Consider the following 16,213-nt stretch of genomic DNA (forward strand, 5'->3'; position numbering starts at 1 on the left):
ATATATTAACTAAACTGAATTTAAATAAAAAATTTAAAAAAAAAAGAAAAAAAATGGGACCATGTTTGGGAACAACGCTATCCAGCTGAACCATGTCCGTGGCACTCAGTGTTATGGATAAACACCCTGGGTTGTTGACTTGAACCCACCATCAGAGGTTGTACAACCACACAGCTTGGTGGCTGCATGTACCTATAAAAGTGGGCTCCAGTTGTAGGAGCTACTGTCCATCACAAATTACGCCTCAGGTCCAATGAACTTTTGTGCTCTTGTCAGACCACAGGGTCTGAAGTTTATAATCAACAAATAGCTTGGGAACCAGTAGAGTCTGGAGTGGGGATAATTTTGTCTTGAGGGGGGACAAAAACACAAGAAAAGAGGAGCCCCTTCCCCTCCCATTTCCTTGGTCTCCATGAGAGGGAGAGAGAGAGATCTTGTGAATCGATGCTTACTGGCTTGTTCCTTACCCTGTTGACTGGGAATCTCTTCCCATTGGGGAAGTTTGAGGAGAGTTAATGAAAAAGAGACAAAGGAAAAGGGATATGTTTTCGTTTCTCCTAAGCGAGCAGAACAGAGTAAGAAGGACATTTGTTTCTTGAAAGTGAAAAATGGTAGTCCGTTTTTGGTTTTACATTTCCAGTAATGCATGGTCTTTGTTCTCTCCAGGTTTAAGACTATAATTGACTCTAAGACTTCTCTTAAAAATCTCTTCCTCCCATCCTGGACACAATGAATACATTCCATAGTGCACACTACTCATTTTTATTTTTGGACCTGTCCTAAGGAGAAACAGTTTTTCTTCCAACAGATCAGTGATAAATTAAATGTGAATGATACCCCAAGGGCAGAATTAACTGCATGTTACTTGGGGGTGATGCCGAGGGGTGCCGAGGGGTGGAAAATACATTTCTATGTGGAATTCATAATTTGTAAATCTCCTATAATATGGATTATGTTTAATAATTACAGACATTTTTATAGTAGAGGACATGTGTATTGGATGTTTTTCAACATGAATACAATTTTGCAACTTAAAAAATTTTATTATTCTCTTATAATAAGAGAATTAGCATTTGGTTCTTTCAAATTGATATCTTCCAGATGCTTGCCAGGAACTCTGTTAAATTGTCCAAATTATAGTATTAAGATAAAGCAAAAAGAAAGAAATATTATTATAATTATGAAGCAAGCAAATGGAATTCAATTTCAACCATTCATATCAAGCTGTCAATAATTGCAATGATGGTTCAAGTGTTAGCAATACTCATTAAAGTATTTGGATTATGTTGTGGATTGTCCCAAGGTAGAAAGTAGTATTGGTTGAAAATGGGGCCCCAAGAGAGTTTCTGATGGATGTTTTAGAGGGCAAGGAAGTAGGATCTCACTGGGAACTTAGTACAAGTTGGCAAGAAGAAGAATGATCATAAGTAGGGTCCGTATGTTCGCAGAGCTTAAGGCTCTGAAAGTTTGAGCAGAATTTTTCAGCAGACATATATACGTATGGTGGCAGGTGCTCCCACAAATATCTTCAGAGGTGAAATGGAGTATAGTGTAGGGAAAGAGAAAGAGAGTGAGAGAAGGAAAGAAAATAGAAAATTAGAATGTCATTTGCACAATCTTTTAGAAGGGCTCAGCATATAAAAGTAATTACTAGTGGGTTGTTATGAAGGGTAAATGACTTGATACATGGAAAATGTTAGCCAAGTGTGTGCGTGTAGTGAGCAATATTAGATGGTAGGCATCAGAGCATTTATTCTCTTTTTTATAATGATGTGTGATCATTTTCTCCATCAGGCTGATGGGAAGATACCCATTCCATAACTTAATAAAATTAAAATTCTGTAAAAAATCCAAATAAAGGACCACAAAGAAATAAATACAAAGGCTACTGATGGCTGTCTTAGGGTAGTTCATTAAAATAATTTTTCAACTCTCTTTTCCAAATCATCAGTGATATAACTTCATTTATTTTTAATGGAAAAAGGATATTAACATCATCTTTTCTTTCTAATTGGCAAATCTATGAGCAGACACCTGGAGACGAATCATTTCTCTCCCTTCTCAAAGTAAGTCTGTTTAATGTAGGGACAGTGATACTGGCAGAAGGGGCAGTCTGAGAGAGCCCATTAGAACCCACTGGCACATGCTCTATGGCTTCTCTTACACATGTCATTTGCTCTTGTCTTGTGATGAGAAGCCTTCCAGTCTCCAACGAGTTTATTTAAGTGACAACTGAGGACTAGTCTGTATACAAATAAAATCGACCGTCTCCTTAGGGGTGAGCTTTCTTCTGAATTAGGGGGACAGAGAGGATAGGAGTTTAGGGGCTAACAATGACAAACGAACGATTTTGGGTGCAGGTACTTCTCACTTTATCAATAGCTGTTGGTGGGGTAACCTGCTGAGGTCAATGAAATCTTTTCTGGCAGTTTTAAGGGAGTAGCTGATAGAGGAGAAGAGGGCAAGAAGCTCGGCTGCAGCCTACCTTATCAGCCTGGCATCTTTCATGGAGAGGTAGGATTTGCTTCTAAGAAGACAGTCTTTCTGGGGCTCCCATCATTGCCTTGAACTCATTCCCATTTTTGTAAAGAAACCCGCCCCTGTGGCTTCTGCGGGGCTGTGATTATACGTGGTTGTTGGCACGTGCATTCTGAAGCCCTGCTCCTCTCATCATTGATCCCAGCAAAGTCCAATTACACATGGCCTTGCTGGACTGGAGATGGAGCGAATGCTCCATCACCTCTAAACCATTTTCTGGAGAACAATACAGAACCATTTCTGCAAAAGGAAATCCTACAGAAGTTTATAGCTGGTTGACTTCTGGAAGTCTTCTGTATGACTGGAATCAGGATAATGCCTAAGAATGGAGGTGTTACATATTTGGTGGTAGGTGGAATGGGGCAGAGATTTCCTTGAGGGGAGGGTTGTATGAACAAGTACAGTTTACAGAAAATGAACTTCAGGGGTGCCTGGGTGGCTCAGTGGGTTAAGCATCTGCCTTAGGCTCAGGTCATGATCCCAGGGTCCTGGGATTGAGCCCCGCATCAGGCTCCCTGCTCAGTGGGGAGCCTGCTTCTCCCTCTCCTGCTCATTCTTCTTGTGCTCTCTCTCTCTGTCAAATAAGTAAAATCTTTTTAAAAAAGTGAATTTCAGCTAAAAGAAAAATAGGCATTTGTTGAGTTGTGATATTATTAATCATAAAAATATAATAATTGAAAATTTAACAGAAAATTCATAGGAGAAGAAAACTTTGAAACCTTGCTTCCTCCCACATTTACTGCTAGGAGGCGTGCTAAAGTGATATTGTTGTTCTTGTTTATTTGAGTAGAGCTGATGCACGATGTTACATTAGTTTCAGGTGTAGGACACAGTGATCGGACATCTCTGTATGTCATGCTGTGCTCACCCCAAGTGTAGCTACCATCTGTAAGGTGATGCTGTTTTGAAGGACGGTGTTCACAATGATGTGTTTGTTTTGTTTTGTTTACTTTTTTCTCTCATACTTAATTGTGTTTGATGACTTCTATCTTAGACAAACTGCTTCCAAACCTGCTTCCTATATATGATTTCCAAAATCTAGATTTTATTACTGTTACTTTTTAGATTTGGCATCAGACACCAAAGAGCTATGGCCTGTGTGTAACCTTGTGACATCACAGAATGATGACCAGTACTTCTGTTGAGAAGCCTCCCCCTCACCCCCCACCCATCCCATAAGGGCCCTTGTAGCCATAATGAAATGTCAAATGAATAACTTTGATGGCAAAAAAAAAAAAAAATCCTCATAGAAACAGTTCAGCAAAGCCTGCATTTTCCAAAGCACATTCTATAGCATTCCAGTATCCTGAGATCTTTAAAGAAAAAGTTTAGAGGTCGTATAAATTCATGAAGCACTGTGGGCTAGTTTTTCATCTAGGTTCCATGGTGCATATTGGCGAATTGAGGAATCTGAAAAGTTCTGGGGCCATGAAAATGCTTTCATTTTCTTTAACTCCCCATGTTTCCTGGCTGTGAATTTCCCACCCCTTTACCTCCCTCTCCAAACCCCAGCACTTAGTAACGTCCGACAGAATACATCTGGGGAGGATGCTGCAGAAGAGAATATTGCTTTCCCAGTTTAGGGACCTGGAATCTTGGGAGTAATCATGAGGCAGATGCCACACAGTCTGGATTTCAGTAATAACCAATAGCGGGAGCAGCTTTCACCCAGAAACTTATGAAAGCGATGAAAATAATCTGTTTACCATCACAGAGAGTTTCATCTAAATTCATGACTATCTTCATTCCCTTAAATAAGGTTCTGGAATTCCCCTTTACCGGGATGGGTGAGACATGGCTGACAGCCTGAAAGGGACATTTCCGTTCTTGTCCTGGGCCATCTCTCCCAGGAGACCAGATGGCCCTCTCCTTCTACAAGGACTTTAATTACACTGATTTAATATTGATTTTTCCTTTTTATACATGAATTTCTTCCATGAGCTGCTTTCAGGAGGATATTTTTCTATTCTCTAATGTTTTGATTTTTGCTGTATTTCAAACCATTTTTACATATGCCTAATTTCATTTAATTATTGTCAGATAATGTGGTTTGTACAGTTTCTACTTGTTGGGGGGAAATTTAGTGAACTTTTAAAAAGCCCTGTATGTGATTAATTTTTGTTACAGTTCCATGGATGTTTGAGGGAAAAAAATGTTCTCTGTAGAGACAAAGTTTGACATTTATCTATAAAAACAATATTGTTCAAACACTCTATATCATTATGTTTGTGCAGCTGATTTATTCAACACTTTCTTGAAGAGTCCCATTCCTTGTACCATTTTTACCCCTTCTGCCTTTTTTGCGCTGTATATTTCAATGTATGTTATTTGATTCTTAAGATTTATGAGTTTTATATGTTCATTGTGAATTGTGCCCTTTATCAAAATAAGATTTTTAAATCCCATTTAATGTACTTGGTCTTAAGTATGACTTTGTCATATATTACGATTGCCATGCCTGCTTTAATTTATGTTTGCTTATCCTTTAAATTTCAATATTTCTCTCCTAAAATATTTTAATGGAGGCAAACAAAATAGATCATTTAGGAGTGCTTTTCATACACATTATGTATTTTTCCTTTCTTTCAAAGTACTTGTTATATACAATATGCAATGAGATTTAAAAAAATGAATCTGGAAGTTTTTGTCATTTAATAAGGCTGTTTGATCTATTTATACTTATAGCAAGTTTTGGTGTTATTTCTGTCATTTTGATTTTATGCTATTTTCTATTTCTTCTTTCTTTCTTTTCTTTTCTTTCTTTCTTTCTTTCTTTCTTTCTTTCTTTCTTTCTTTCTTTCTTTCTTTCTTCTTTCTTTCTCTTTCTGCCTGCCTTCCTTCCTTCTTTCCTTCTTTCCTTCCCTTCCTCCCTCTCTCCCTCTCTCTTTCTTATGCAACATGGACGACCTTATTTTCTTTGACTTTTTCCCCCTTAGTGTTTATAATTCTACTAGTGTTTCCCTTTTTGTTCTTAAAAACATATTTGAGCCTATATTTCTCTATCAATATGAACAGCTAAAATTGAGTATTTCCTATATGATAGGCACTTTTCACACACAGTATATGGCTAAATTATAGCAACCACTGAATGAGGTGGGTATTTTTATATCCCTTTGAAAGATAAGAAAACTGAGTCACAAAGAGGCTAAGTACAAAATTTACATACCTTTTCCAGAATCTACAGCTCAAATTTGAATCAAGGCAGTTTGACATAAGAGCCTACTCTCTTGCTATTTTACCTTACGTTTTCAAGGATGATATGATATCACTATGTCTATGTGAGTTAAGAAAGTTCGTATTTTGTTTTAATTTATTCTTCCCTTGCACATCTCTTTTTTTAAAGATTTATTTATTTGAGAGAGAGAGCACAGTGGGGAGGGGCGGAGGGAAAAGGAGAGAGAAACTTAAAGCAGACTGTGTACTGAGCGTGGAGCCCAATGCAAACATAATCCATCCCATGACTGTGAGATCACAACCAGAGCAGAAACCAAGAGTTGGTTGCTTAACAGACTGCACCACCCAGGTGCCCCTGCACATCTCTCTTAAAATTTTTTTTTAATTTAAATTCAATTTAATAACCATATAGTGTATTATAACAATCCTGTCTACTTTCAAACACTAAGCAGTACTCCTGGCATCTAGTGTTGCAGAAGAAAGTATGATCCAAGTATGATTTTTTTGTGTGTACATATATGTCCATGTGTAGGTTTATCTACAAAAACAAACACACATACCTACTTTTTAAAAGAATCTTAATGGTAGGGTGCAACCCCCGATTCTGCCCAATATGGAGTAGTGGTGTTGATTTTAGTTAGATTGGTAAATACACAAGACGAGGCTTTCCTAGAGCCAAACTTACTCATCCTTGAGAAAGGACACAGGGCAAGCAACCACACAGTATGCATGGAAAGGGCTTAGTGAAGACTCCCAGGTATGGCTTCTTTGGCCCTAGTCACTCTTACTAGGGAAATGTGTGGTCATGAGAGATGAAGCTGACCCTTGGCCCCAGGGTTTCTTCAACTTTCATACCTAGGTAGTTACATAGGCCTTTTGGTTATATGTGTTTGTGTACATATACTTAGTACTTAGTTCTCAAGGGTGTGAGACTACCTCCCAATCTCCAGCCAGTGCATGTCAACAATATCTGGTACTCATTATTCAATGAACAATCCCAAGAATGAAGTACAAAGGCTTGGTAGGGTACATAGGCCTCAGTTTAATTCTCTTCTTGAATCTGAGATAGACATGCACCTTCTAATTCCATTACTTAGTATTGCGTCAAATGATGGTCCTAGAAATATCACCCAAGCAACCTGTTTCTAAGACAGACATGAGTTTATTGCTTACCTTGGTGTGTTGGGCTGAATAGTGGTCCCCCAAAGATGTTCACATCTTAATCCCTGGAACTTGCGAAGATGTCTAGTACAAGAGCTTTTGCAGATGTGATCAAATTAAGGGTCTTGAGATAGGGAGCTTCTCCTGAATTATCAGGTTGGGTCCAGTGTCATCACAAGGGTCCTTAAACATGAAAGAATGAAACAGAAGAGTCAGAGTCAGAGGAGAGGTGGGGATGATGGGATTGCTGGTGTTGGAGATGGAGGAAGGCACCAAGAAGCAAGGAATGTACATGACCTCTAGATGCTGGTAAAGGCAAGGGAATGAATTATCCTCTAGAACCTCCAGAGGGAGTGTAGTTCTCCCAACACCTCGACTTTTGCCCAGTAAGGCCCATTTTGGACTTTGGACCTCCAGAACCGTAAGACAATTAATTTGTGTTGCGTCCATCCATTAAATTTGTGGTAATTTGTTAATAGCAGTGAGAGGAAACTAATATACTTGCAAGGAAGAATGTGACTGAGTCTTGACAGTACCTCAAAAGGGGAAGGGAGAAGGTGGGATATTTATTAAGTCTTTAAAGGCTTGTTTAAGAGAAGGTTTCTTTAATGTGGGGCTTGATTAGCATTGGTTAAAGATCATGATACAGTGGTTTAAGATTGGGGGACACTGTAAGGCAAGGATCTTGGGGAGAGGGGCTGTAAGGGTCTTGGATCAATGTGTCAGTTGTGGCTTTCTGTTGAAGAATTGATGAGATGTTCCTGGAATGAACAATAAATTTATTTGTGATTTATATTTTCCTGGGCAAGAGTTTCCTGGACTAGTAAAGTTGTGTTGAGGCAGACAGGGAATAATAAAGTCAGTAGGCTATGTGGGGGTAGATGATTTGGGGTCTCAGTTGCAAAGAGTATATGACTCAGGGTCAGATTTTCAGATATCCCTGAGGCTAGTAGAAAGGTTACACAGAGGCATCTGGTAATCTCTTTCCCTGGGACTTTTTCTTCCTCCTTGCAACTCGGATATTTCAATAGAGTACAAGTAGGTTTTAGTCTGCACTTACCCAAATGCTAGGATTTTTACTTAGTTTAGAAAATTGTTTTTCTTGTTTATTTGTGAATTAATTTTCTGTTGCTGCTGTAACAAATTATCACAAACTTAGTGGCTCAAACATAAGCTTTTCTTTTGTTTTATAGCTCTTTAGAAGTTCGACATGGGGCTCACTGGGGCAAAGTCAAGGTGTTGGGGCCCCATTCCTTCTGGAGGCTCTTGGAGAGAATTTGTTTTCTTGCCTTTTCCAGCTTTTAGAGGACACCATGTTCCTTGGCTTTCAACCTGCTTCTCCCATCTTCAAGGCCCTTAATGGCAGACTGAGTCCTTCTCATGCTGCCATTTTTGGTTCTCCACAGATGGGACTAGTTTCCTGCTCTTAAGCACTTGTGATTGGATTGGCTCCAGCTGAATCATGGTAGAACCTCCCCATTTCAAGTAGACCTTTATCCTAAATATATCTGCAAAGTCTCTTTTGCCATGGAAGGTAACCTATTTACAGGTTCAGAAGATTAGGGTGTGGATCTTTGGGGGAGCTGTTAGTCTGCCTACCACTTCCAGAGTAAGTCCTTTTCACACATAAGCACATCCTTTATTTTTTGAGGGAACTGCTCCCTTTTTCACAGTATATTTTATGAATATTTTATATGTATTTTCATAGGATTCATGTTTGTTTCATTTACCTAACAGGCTTGTGATTTGTCAAAAAACAAGGTGGGTTGTTTCTTCTTGGCCCTCATACCTTCTGGATTATGGTGAAAACTTTAGCTCTTCAGCTGGAGGGATGTTTTTTTTTGTTTTGTCTTGTTTTTGTTTTTTTAATTTGACAGAGAAAGAGATAGCGAGAGCAGGAGCACAAGCAGCAGGGAGTGGGAGAGGGAGAAGCAGACTCCCCACGGAGCAGGGAGCCCAATGCGGGGCTCGATCCCAGGACCCTGGGATCATGACCTGAGCCAAAGGCAGATGCTTAACGACTGAGCCACCCAGGCGCCCCTGGAAGGATAAGTTTTGTACACTGATGTTCTTGTGCTGGAGGGGGCAGCTTCTCCCTCTGGTTACTGTGGTTACTATGTCACTGTCATCAGGGTGGCAGTGTGGGTGGGAGGAAATCTCTTAACCTCTTTCTGATCAAACCCACTGTTGGAGCTAGTGAAAATATAGTCAGAGGTCTTAAAGACTGTTGAGTCTTAGTTTCAATGGCTAGCCCATTTCTATATCTTTCTGTGTTTTAAATGAGTGTTTGAATGGGAAGGTAGGAGAGGGAAAATTAAAAAATTAATCACTACCAGTTCATTGTTCTCTTCATCTAGCATCCCACCTGGGTCAGTGCTTTGTATTGTCCTTGGATGTGCTCACAACACTCTGTATAACTCTTGGTTCTAAAGTGCTTCATGCTGCTGAAGCTCTCTGTCTCATGTTCCCAAGTGTTCTGGGTATACTCTGTCTTCATGGACACATTCTCTCTATGCCTCAGTGTCGGGAAACATGCTGTATGCCCTGCCCTCTTGCTTTCAGTGTGACTTGAAAACAGATATTCTGTTGTGCAGACATGTGCAAAAACTAGGTTTCCTGTTCAGCTTCCCTGAACTTCTAGCCAGTAGGAACAGCCCCCTTGTTAATCACTTACTGCTCAATATCAGGCACACTAGGTGAATAAAAGGACGTCTAATCTATAGGGAGATAGTGAATATAAGCTCTGTTGCCATTTTCTATTGTTATGGTCAAAAATATGTCATGAATCATAATCGCTTCTGTTTCATCTCTGCTCCAGACTCACCTTGACATCCTGGAAAAAAGCGTGAACCCCAAGCAAGTCTACTTCCGCCAGGATGTTCTCTGCCAGACGCTGGGAGGGAATTCGTGTCCATTGGTGACTATCACGGCCACGCCTGAGTCTAATAGCGCTGACCACCTGGAGCAGTTCCGTGAGTAAAAAATGACAACCCTCTTTGAAGATGTGGTGGTTATGGGGTGTCCTCACAGCCTTGGACACTCCCTGTCCCGTTGAGATCAGAAGCTTCATAAAGGCCTGGGGACTGGTCTGTCTTTATAGAAATGCACTCCCCACTCTTGGTACAACACGAAGGGTAAATATTAACGCTGTCCTGTTGTTAAAGGGAAAAAAAATAAATTGCAAACTGTCAGGGAGAGGAACTGGAGTCACACTGTCTAGCCAGGCCCTCTTCTGACCATGCTCACTGCCATTATACCGCTCCCAAGGGCAGACAAGGGCTGGAAAGGAAGGAAGTTGAGTTTTGGAGCCCCGGCTGAAGAATCCCCTTGATGGCTTGAATACCATTTGGATCTGAAGGGCTGACAAGGAGGAGGAGGCTCTAGCCAAGAACTGTCCAACCAAACCAACACACAGGCAGATGCACACACACACACACACACACACACACACGCCCCTGAAGTGTTAGAGCCCCAAGCACCAGTGTGACTTACCTGTAACCAATTAGCTTTTAAAGTTGGCTTCTGACATATTTTAGACCTTAGGCAAGAAAAACCTATCAGAATGAGGGCTGCTTTGCAATACAGAAAAATCTGTGAGATGAAAGAAGACTGGGGAGTGAAAAATCCAGCTAATTTATCCCCAGAAGATGCAGCCTTACCTGATGAAGTGCTAACCGCGTTCAGGTGACTCTTTGGCAGATACGAAATGTAATTTCTCACACCCCATCAGCATCTGACAATGGATGCTTAACAACCTGGCTAATCAACAACTGATTATCCTATCTGAATTAATGAGGCCTAAACTGCTTTAATGAATAATAAGGGATTTTCCAAAAATTCTCTTACGTGTTTTATGAATTTAAGAGCAATTTCTGTAACAGTCACGGGGTCCTCTGCTCGCACATGAGCAGTTTTTGGAAGTTAGAGACAGCGATCCTTCCAGAGCAACCTTCACTGGATGGTTATTTATGTAAGAAAGCGGATCTATGTAAGCCTGTGTTCTGGAGTTTCAGTTTCCAAATAGGAGCTAGGAAAGAGCCCAATGTATGATCGTGGGATGGAGCTGCCTCTGCTTTCGCATTTTTGTGTATGCTGACACCGGTGCTTTTGCTGGTGTCATAACTAGAAAGATCATTTCCTACTTGAAGGAGAGGACTTGAAACATGGTAAAGATCCCTAAATAATTTGGCACTCTGAAATAGTTCAGTTAATAAAAGAAAGAAAAGAAATCTTAGCACACCCTTCTCGGAATCAAAGGAGGCTGGTTTCTGTCTGCTGCCTAAGATTAGTAATCCTAAGTGCGTTCTCCTCTGTATCCTTACAGTTTTCTTTCTTTTTTTTTTCATATCATCTCACTGATATGAGGAATTCTTTTTTTTTTTTTTATTCTTATGTTAATCCCCATACATTACATCATTAGTTCTAGATGAAGTGTTCCATGATTCATTGTTCGTGCACAACACCCAGTGCTCCATGCAGAACATGCCCTCCTCAATACCCACCACCAGGCCAACCCATTACAGTTTTCTTTCTTAAATGTGTGCTGAGGGGTGCCAGGGTGGCTCAGCTGGTTCAGCAGCTGGCTCTTGGTTTCGGCTCAGGTCGTGATCTCAGGGTCCTGGGATCGAGCCCTGCGTTGGGCTCCATGCTCAGCGGGGAGTCCGAGTGGGGATTCTCTATCTCCCTCTCCCTCTGCCCTGCCCCCTGACTCTCTTCCTCTCAAATGGGTAGATAAATCTTTAAAAAAAAGGTGCTGATATGTCAGCTGTTGTTCATCTCAGATATCATGGGGTGCCCGGGTGGCTTCGTCAAGGAAACATCTGCCTTCAGCTAAGGTAAAGATCCCAGCGTTCTGGGATCAAGCCCCATGCCAGGCTCCCTGCTCAGCAGGGAGTCTGCCCTTTGCCCCTCCCCCTGCTTGTGTTCTCTCTCAAATAAATAAATAAAACCTTTAAAAAAAATGGGTGTATCCTGGATAGGAGTTGGGAGGGCCCAGATGATGGTGCCATGAATGCTGTTCATTCTCCTTGGGGCACAATAGACTTGCAAGTGACAGTCATCGAGCTGGACCCAGCGGAAACCAGGGCTCTGCCCCACAAGAGAGGATGAATGAGAGCCATTCATCATAAGTGTGCCAAATGCACAGTGGCCCAGGTCCCATGCTTAGAAGAAGGGCTGTGCACTTTGCTTCAATTCTTAAGAAGGTTTTCCACAAGAGGCCCTGCAATTTCATGTTGCAATGGGCCCTGCAAATTGTGTAGCCAGTCCTGAGACTCAGCTGAGGTCACACAGCTAAAATGTGACAAAAGCCCTGATGTGCTACCATCCTTATCCTCTACTGCCAAGTCATGGAAGGCGAGTTGCAACCTACCTTGCTAGTACACTGAAAGTCTTATTTGTATGCACTGTGCAGCTGGTTGGTATCTTTTGTAATGGTGGTTGAAGTCATCCATTTTACAGATGAGGTAAGTAGAGGCTCAGGGAGACTAACTACCCTGCCTCGTGGTGGTGCCCAGTTGGTTTCCGATTTTGTTATTCTGATTTCCAAAGTCCATACATAACAACGGATGTCCTAACACAGTTGTTTGAAGAGGTGTTCTGGCTCCACTCTGAAATAGAACTTTCCCTCCTCCCTGTTTCATGTCCTTACATTATTAGAAGCTAGCTTAGCTGTTAAAGCAGCTCACACTAAGTTGACCACAAATGAATGTATTACCCTCTTCCTGCTCACAATGAATTTTATTTTCCTTTCCTAACCCAGTGGAAGCCTTTGCATGGTGGACGTTTCAGATATTGTGGCAAGAAGGCAAGAGGAAAGGACATTCAGACCCAGTATAGATTGGGTGCCAGTACAGAGCTGAGATGGCGTGGCTGGGCCATCGTGGTGGGAACAGAGTCTCGAACTATGGGCTGTATAAATATATGCCATTGCTGTGTTTCTGAGAGAGAAAAAAATCCAGCACAATATCAACACCACCTAACATCCAAATTGCAATTAACCATGCCTGTAAATCAGTAATAAAACCACTTTACTTCCTTTGAGCCACAAAATGGGATGCCTTGTTTTAGAACAGAAAAAATAGCAAATGAGCCAGCAGCTCAGGACTCTCATGCCTGTAGGCCTCCCTCCAGGGGAGCTCCAGTAGTCTCACCGGCTTCCCCCCCTCCCAGGGACTAGGTGAGTTTCAGGTTGCAGGTGTATTTAGCTGTGATTTGGCTACTTTCTGGTGCAGTGGCTTCCACTCACCCCTCATCAGGAGGTGTTTGTGCACTGAAAGACTTTCTTTCCATTGTGTAGGGTTATCACTTCAGTCTGATTTCAGAAACCCAAGAAATAAGAGCATGGCTCTGGGGCCCAGGGAGAAGGCTCCTTGCTCGAGGCTGGATCCCCTGGTGGTCGGGCTGAAAGTCCCAGACCTAGAGATGATTGGGACAATTTACTGATTACTTTTACTCCTTCCCAGGGTCTGGGCTCCAGAGAGTCTCCTAGAAGGATTAATTTGGCTTGATTTATTTTTCCAAAGCGTTTTTTTTAAAAGATATTTTCCTGGAAACATTTAGCCTTATTTTCTTGATAAATGTATTTTCAGGTCAGTGGTAGCCCAATTTCCCTGGTGCATCTTTTATGGCTGTCTGGAGAATCGAGGACTAGTGCCTCCTCTCGGTGCTCCCAAGCGAGGAAACTCACTTCACACCTCAGAGCCGGAATGTTGGCGGAGCTCCACGAGCAAAGTCACTCTCTGCCCTTTTCAGTGGGACAGCAAACAGGAAAGTTGTCTGAGAAATTGTCCCTGAAATCATTACAGAGGAGACAGGCTTGAAGAGAAATTCATGATAAAAGGAACCGTTACAAAAGGACAAACAGCTCATTCTGGCTTCAGGCTCTTTAGTGGATGAGGCATGGGGGAATTAGCAGGTCTAGGTCCTTGCTACCTGGGAGGATTCCAGATGTCGGAGGAGCCCTGGACCTTTGGGATTTGTAGAACAGAGTGTGAATGCGGAGTAAACAGCATCCAAAAGAATGGGGTGGAGGCTCCACCAGGTTGGAGCAGAAGGCATCACCTGAGCAGGTCTGGGGACAGGTTTGGCAGGTGAGATTGATCCCGGAAGTTGCTTCTAGTGCTTTCTGAGACTAGGCTCCCTTGGCTAGTGGTGTTCCGGCATAATTACCCGCAGCATGGTTAGATCCTTCATACATTATATGTCAATAGGTACTTTGATTAGCAGCTGCTTTGAATATGCAACTTCCAAGTAGAGAGTTGAGAAGTCACATTTTCCTAAGTTTATGTACTTTTCATGGATGGTGTGTGTGTATCTGTGTGTGTGGTCTGCTTTTTGGATTTGCACTGAAGGTCATTGTTACTCAAATCCTAGTGGAGGTGGGTGAGAAACCCAGAGAGGAGAATGGTACGTGTCTCTGAGGCTCAGCCATTCCCCCAGCCAGGCCTGCTTTCTGCTTCTTACAGAAGAGCTGCCTCTGCTGTTACAGAAGTTTCTCCACTTGTCCTTATCTCTATTTTGCATATGGCAAAGGTAAGTCTCACTATAGGTGAAAAACCAGCCGGAGGCCACCAGGGTGTAAAGTGGGGGCTCAGGGAGGAGACCCCAGGCCTCTAGCCCACAGTTCCAGGGTGGAGCCCTCCTTCAGGAACTGCCCTTATTGGGAGATTTCCCAGAAAGGTGCACAAACAGGACATACTGCTGATTAAAGACCACCATCATATTGGGGGTTCCATTTTCTCCACACTTCCCCAGTAACCTCATATTCTGAATTACCATTTCAACCCAGAGGCATTTGGATCCCATTTTAGTTTGGGGCTATGTCTCTGTGATGGATGCTTCATTTTTTTTTCAGGAGCTTTATTGCCAAATTTACCCCCTTTGGACAATGATGCATTCTGATGCTATAACAATATTGACTTGGGGTGCCTGGGTGGCTCAGGGTCAGGTCCATGACCTCTCAGGTCATGATCTCAGGGTGGTGAGCTAGAACCCCTCATTGGGCTCTGTTACTCAGCATGGAGTCTGCTTGAGACTCTCTCTCTCCCTTTCCCTCTGCCCCTACCCCTCTTGTTCTCTCTCTTTCTCAAATCTGTCTCCCCTGACCCTACCCCCCTTGTGCTCTCTCTCTCTAAAACAAAACAAAAGAACACAAAGAACAATATTGTCTTGACTGTTCTCAAGAGTTACTGGAGTGGAGGGGCTGATTTGTGGGAATTTTCTGAGGGAAAATGCCATTCTCTTATTAGAAACTCTCATTCTTGAAGTGACTCGTCACCGACTGACTCACTGACTCCCAAGAAGGCAGGAAACTGTAACAAAGGTGGATAGAAGGGGGTGGACCTGCTATTTTTGCAATCAGAGACACCTCCAACCTGCAGTTATCATAACTGAAAAGAGCAGAGCGTAACCTTTATATGTCTCTGGAGGTGAGATGATCTTACTCCACCACCACGGTCTTCTGTGGCTCACGCACTGTTCTTTCCAGGGGACCTGAGGTGGGGGAGGCAAGAAGCTGCATTTGTAGTCCTTAAAGAATACCTTTCTCTTTTTCCTTTCTTAAAAATATTCTCACAAAAGCAATGTTCTATTCAGCCTGCCATTATGCTAAAAGCTTTTCCTTGGAAGACAATAGCTGTTCTCAGAAAGAAGATTTACACGGGGTCCTGAGGGTATAATGAGCTACCACACGGCACCTGCCTCGGGTTGGGAGTTGTCATTTGTAAGTGGTTTTAAATTAGAACAGAGTGGAAAAATACACAGTTACAGAATTCCCCTTTTGGCTTCTTTGCAAATCATTTTGCATCCTCTCTGGCCTTTGTCTCTTTCCGAGACACCTGATCAGGTATGAAGAACAGAGCTTTCTGCTGAGGAGAGCGAGAAGTGACAGAAGTTGTCCAAGGAAAACAGAAACTTGAGTGAAGTGAAAACCTCTCCCTCCAGAATTTTTTTTTTTTTTTGCCCACTCTCCTAATCCCCACCAGACATGCGGAGCCAAGGATTACTAAGGGATCAGTGAATTTTAGAGCTTAAAAATCTGCAAAGACCATCGAGTCCAGGGCGCCTGGGTGGCTCAGTCGTTAAGCGTCTGCCTTCAGCTCAGGTCATGGTCCCAGGGTCCTGGGATCGAGCCCCGCATCGGGCTCCCTGCTCAGCAGGAAGCCTGCTTCTCCCTCTCCCACTCCCCCTGCTTGTGTTCCCTCTATCGCTGTGTCTCTCTGTGACAAATAAATAAATAAAATCTTTAAAAAAAATAATAAAAAAAAGACCATCGAGTCCAGATTTCTTTCCTTCCTTTTTTTTAAATTTTATTTTATTATGTTATGTTAGTCACCATACA

General features: G+C 42.1%; 1 protein-coding gene across 1 annotated transcript in view; it reads left to right on the top strand.

Annotated features, from left to right (window-relative positions):
- Positions 1-16,213, top strand: part of AGBL1 (AGBL carboxypeptidase 1) — a 637,151-nt gene that overhangs the window by 131,692 nt on the left and 489,246 nt on the right. Inside the window, exon 15 of the mRNA XM_081831887.1 lies at positions 9,692-9,845. Coding sequence (XP_081688013.1) covers positions 9,692-9,845 — 154 coding nt within the window. The remainder of the gene's footprint in view (positions 1-9,691; positions 9,846-16,213) is intronic.

The sequence above is a fragment of the Leptonychotes weddellii genome, chromosome 9, assembly GCF_054177405.1.
Source record: "Leptonychotes weddellii isolate Sample4059 chromosome 9, ASM5417740v2, whole genome shotgun sequence".
In the NCBI taxonomy this organism is placed as follows: Eukaryota; Metazoa; Chordata; class Mammalia; order Carnivora; family Phocidae; genus Leptonychotes; species Leptonychotes weddellii.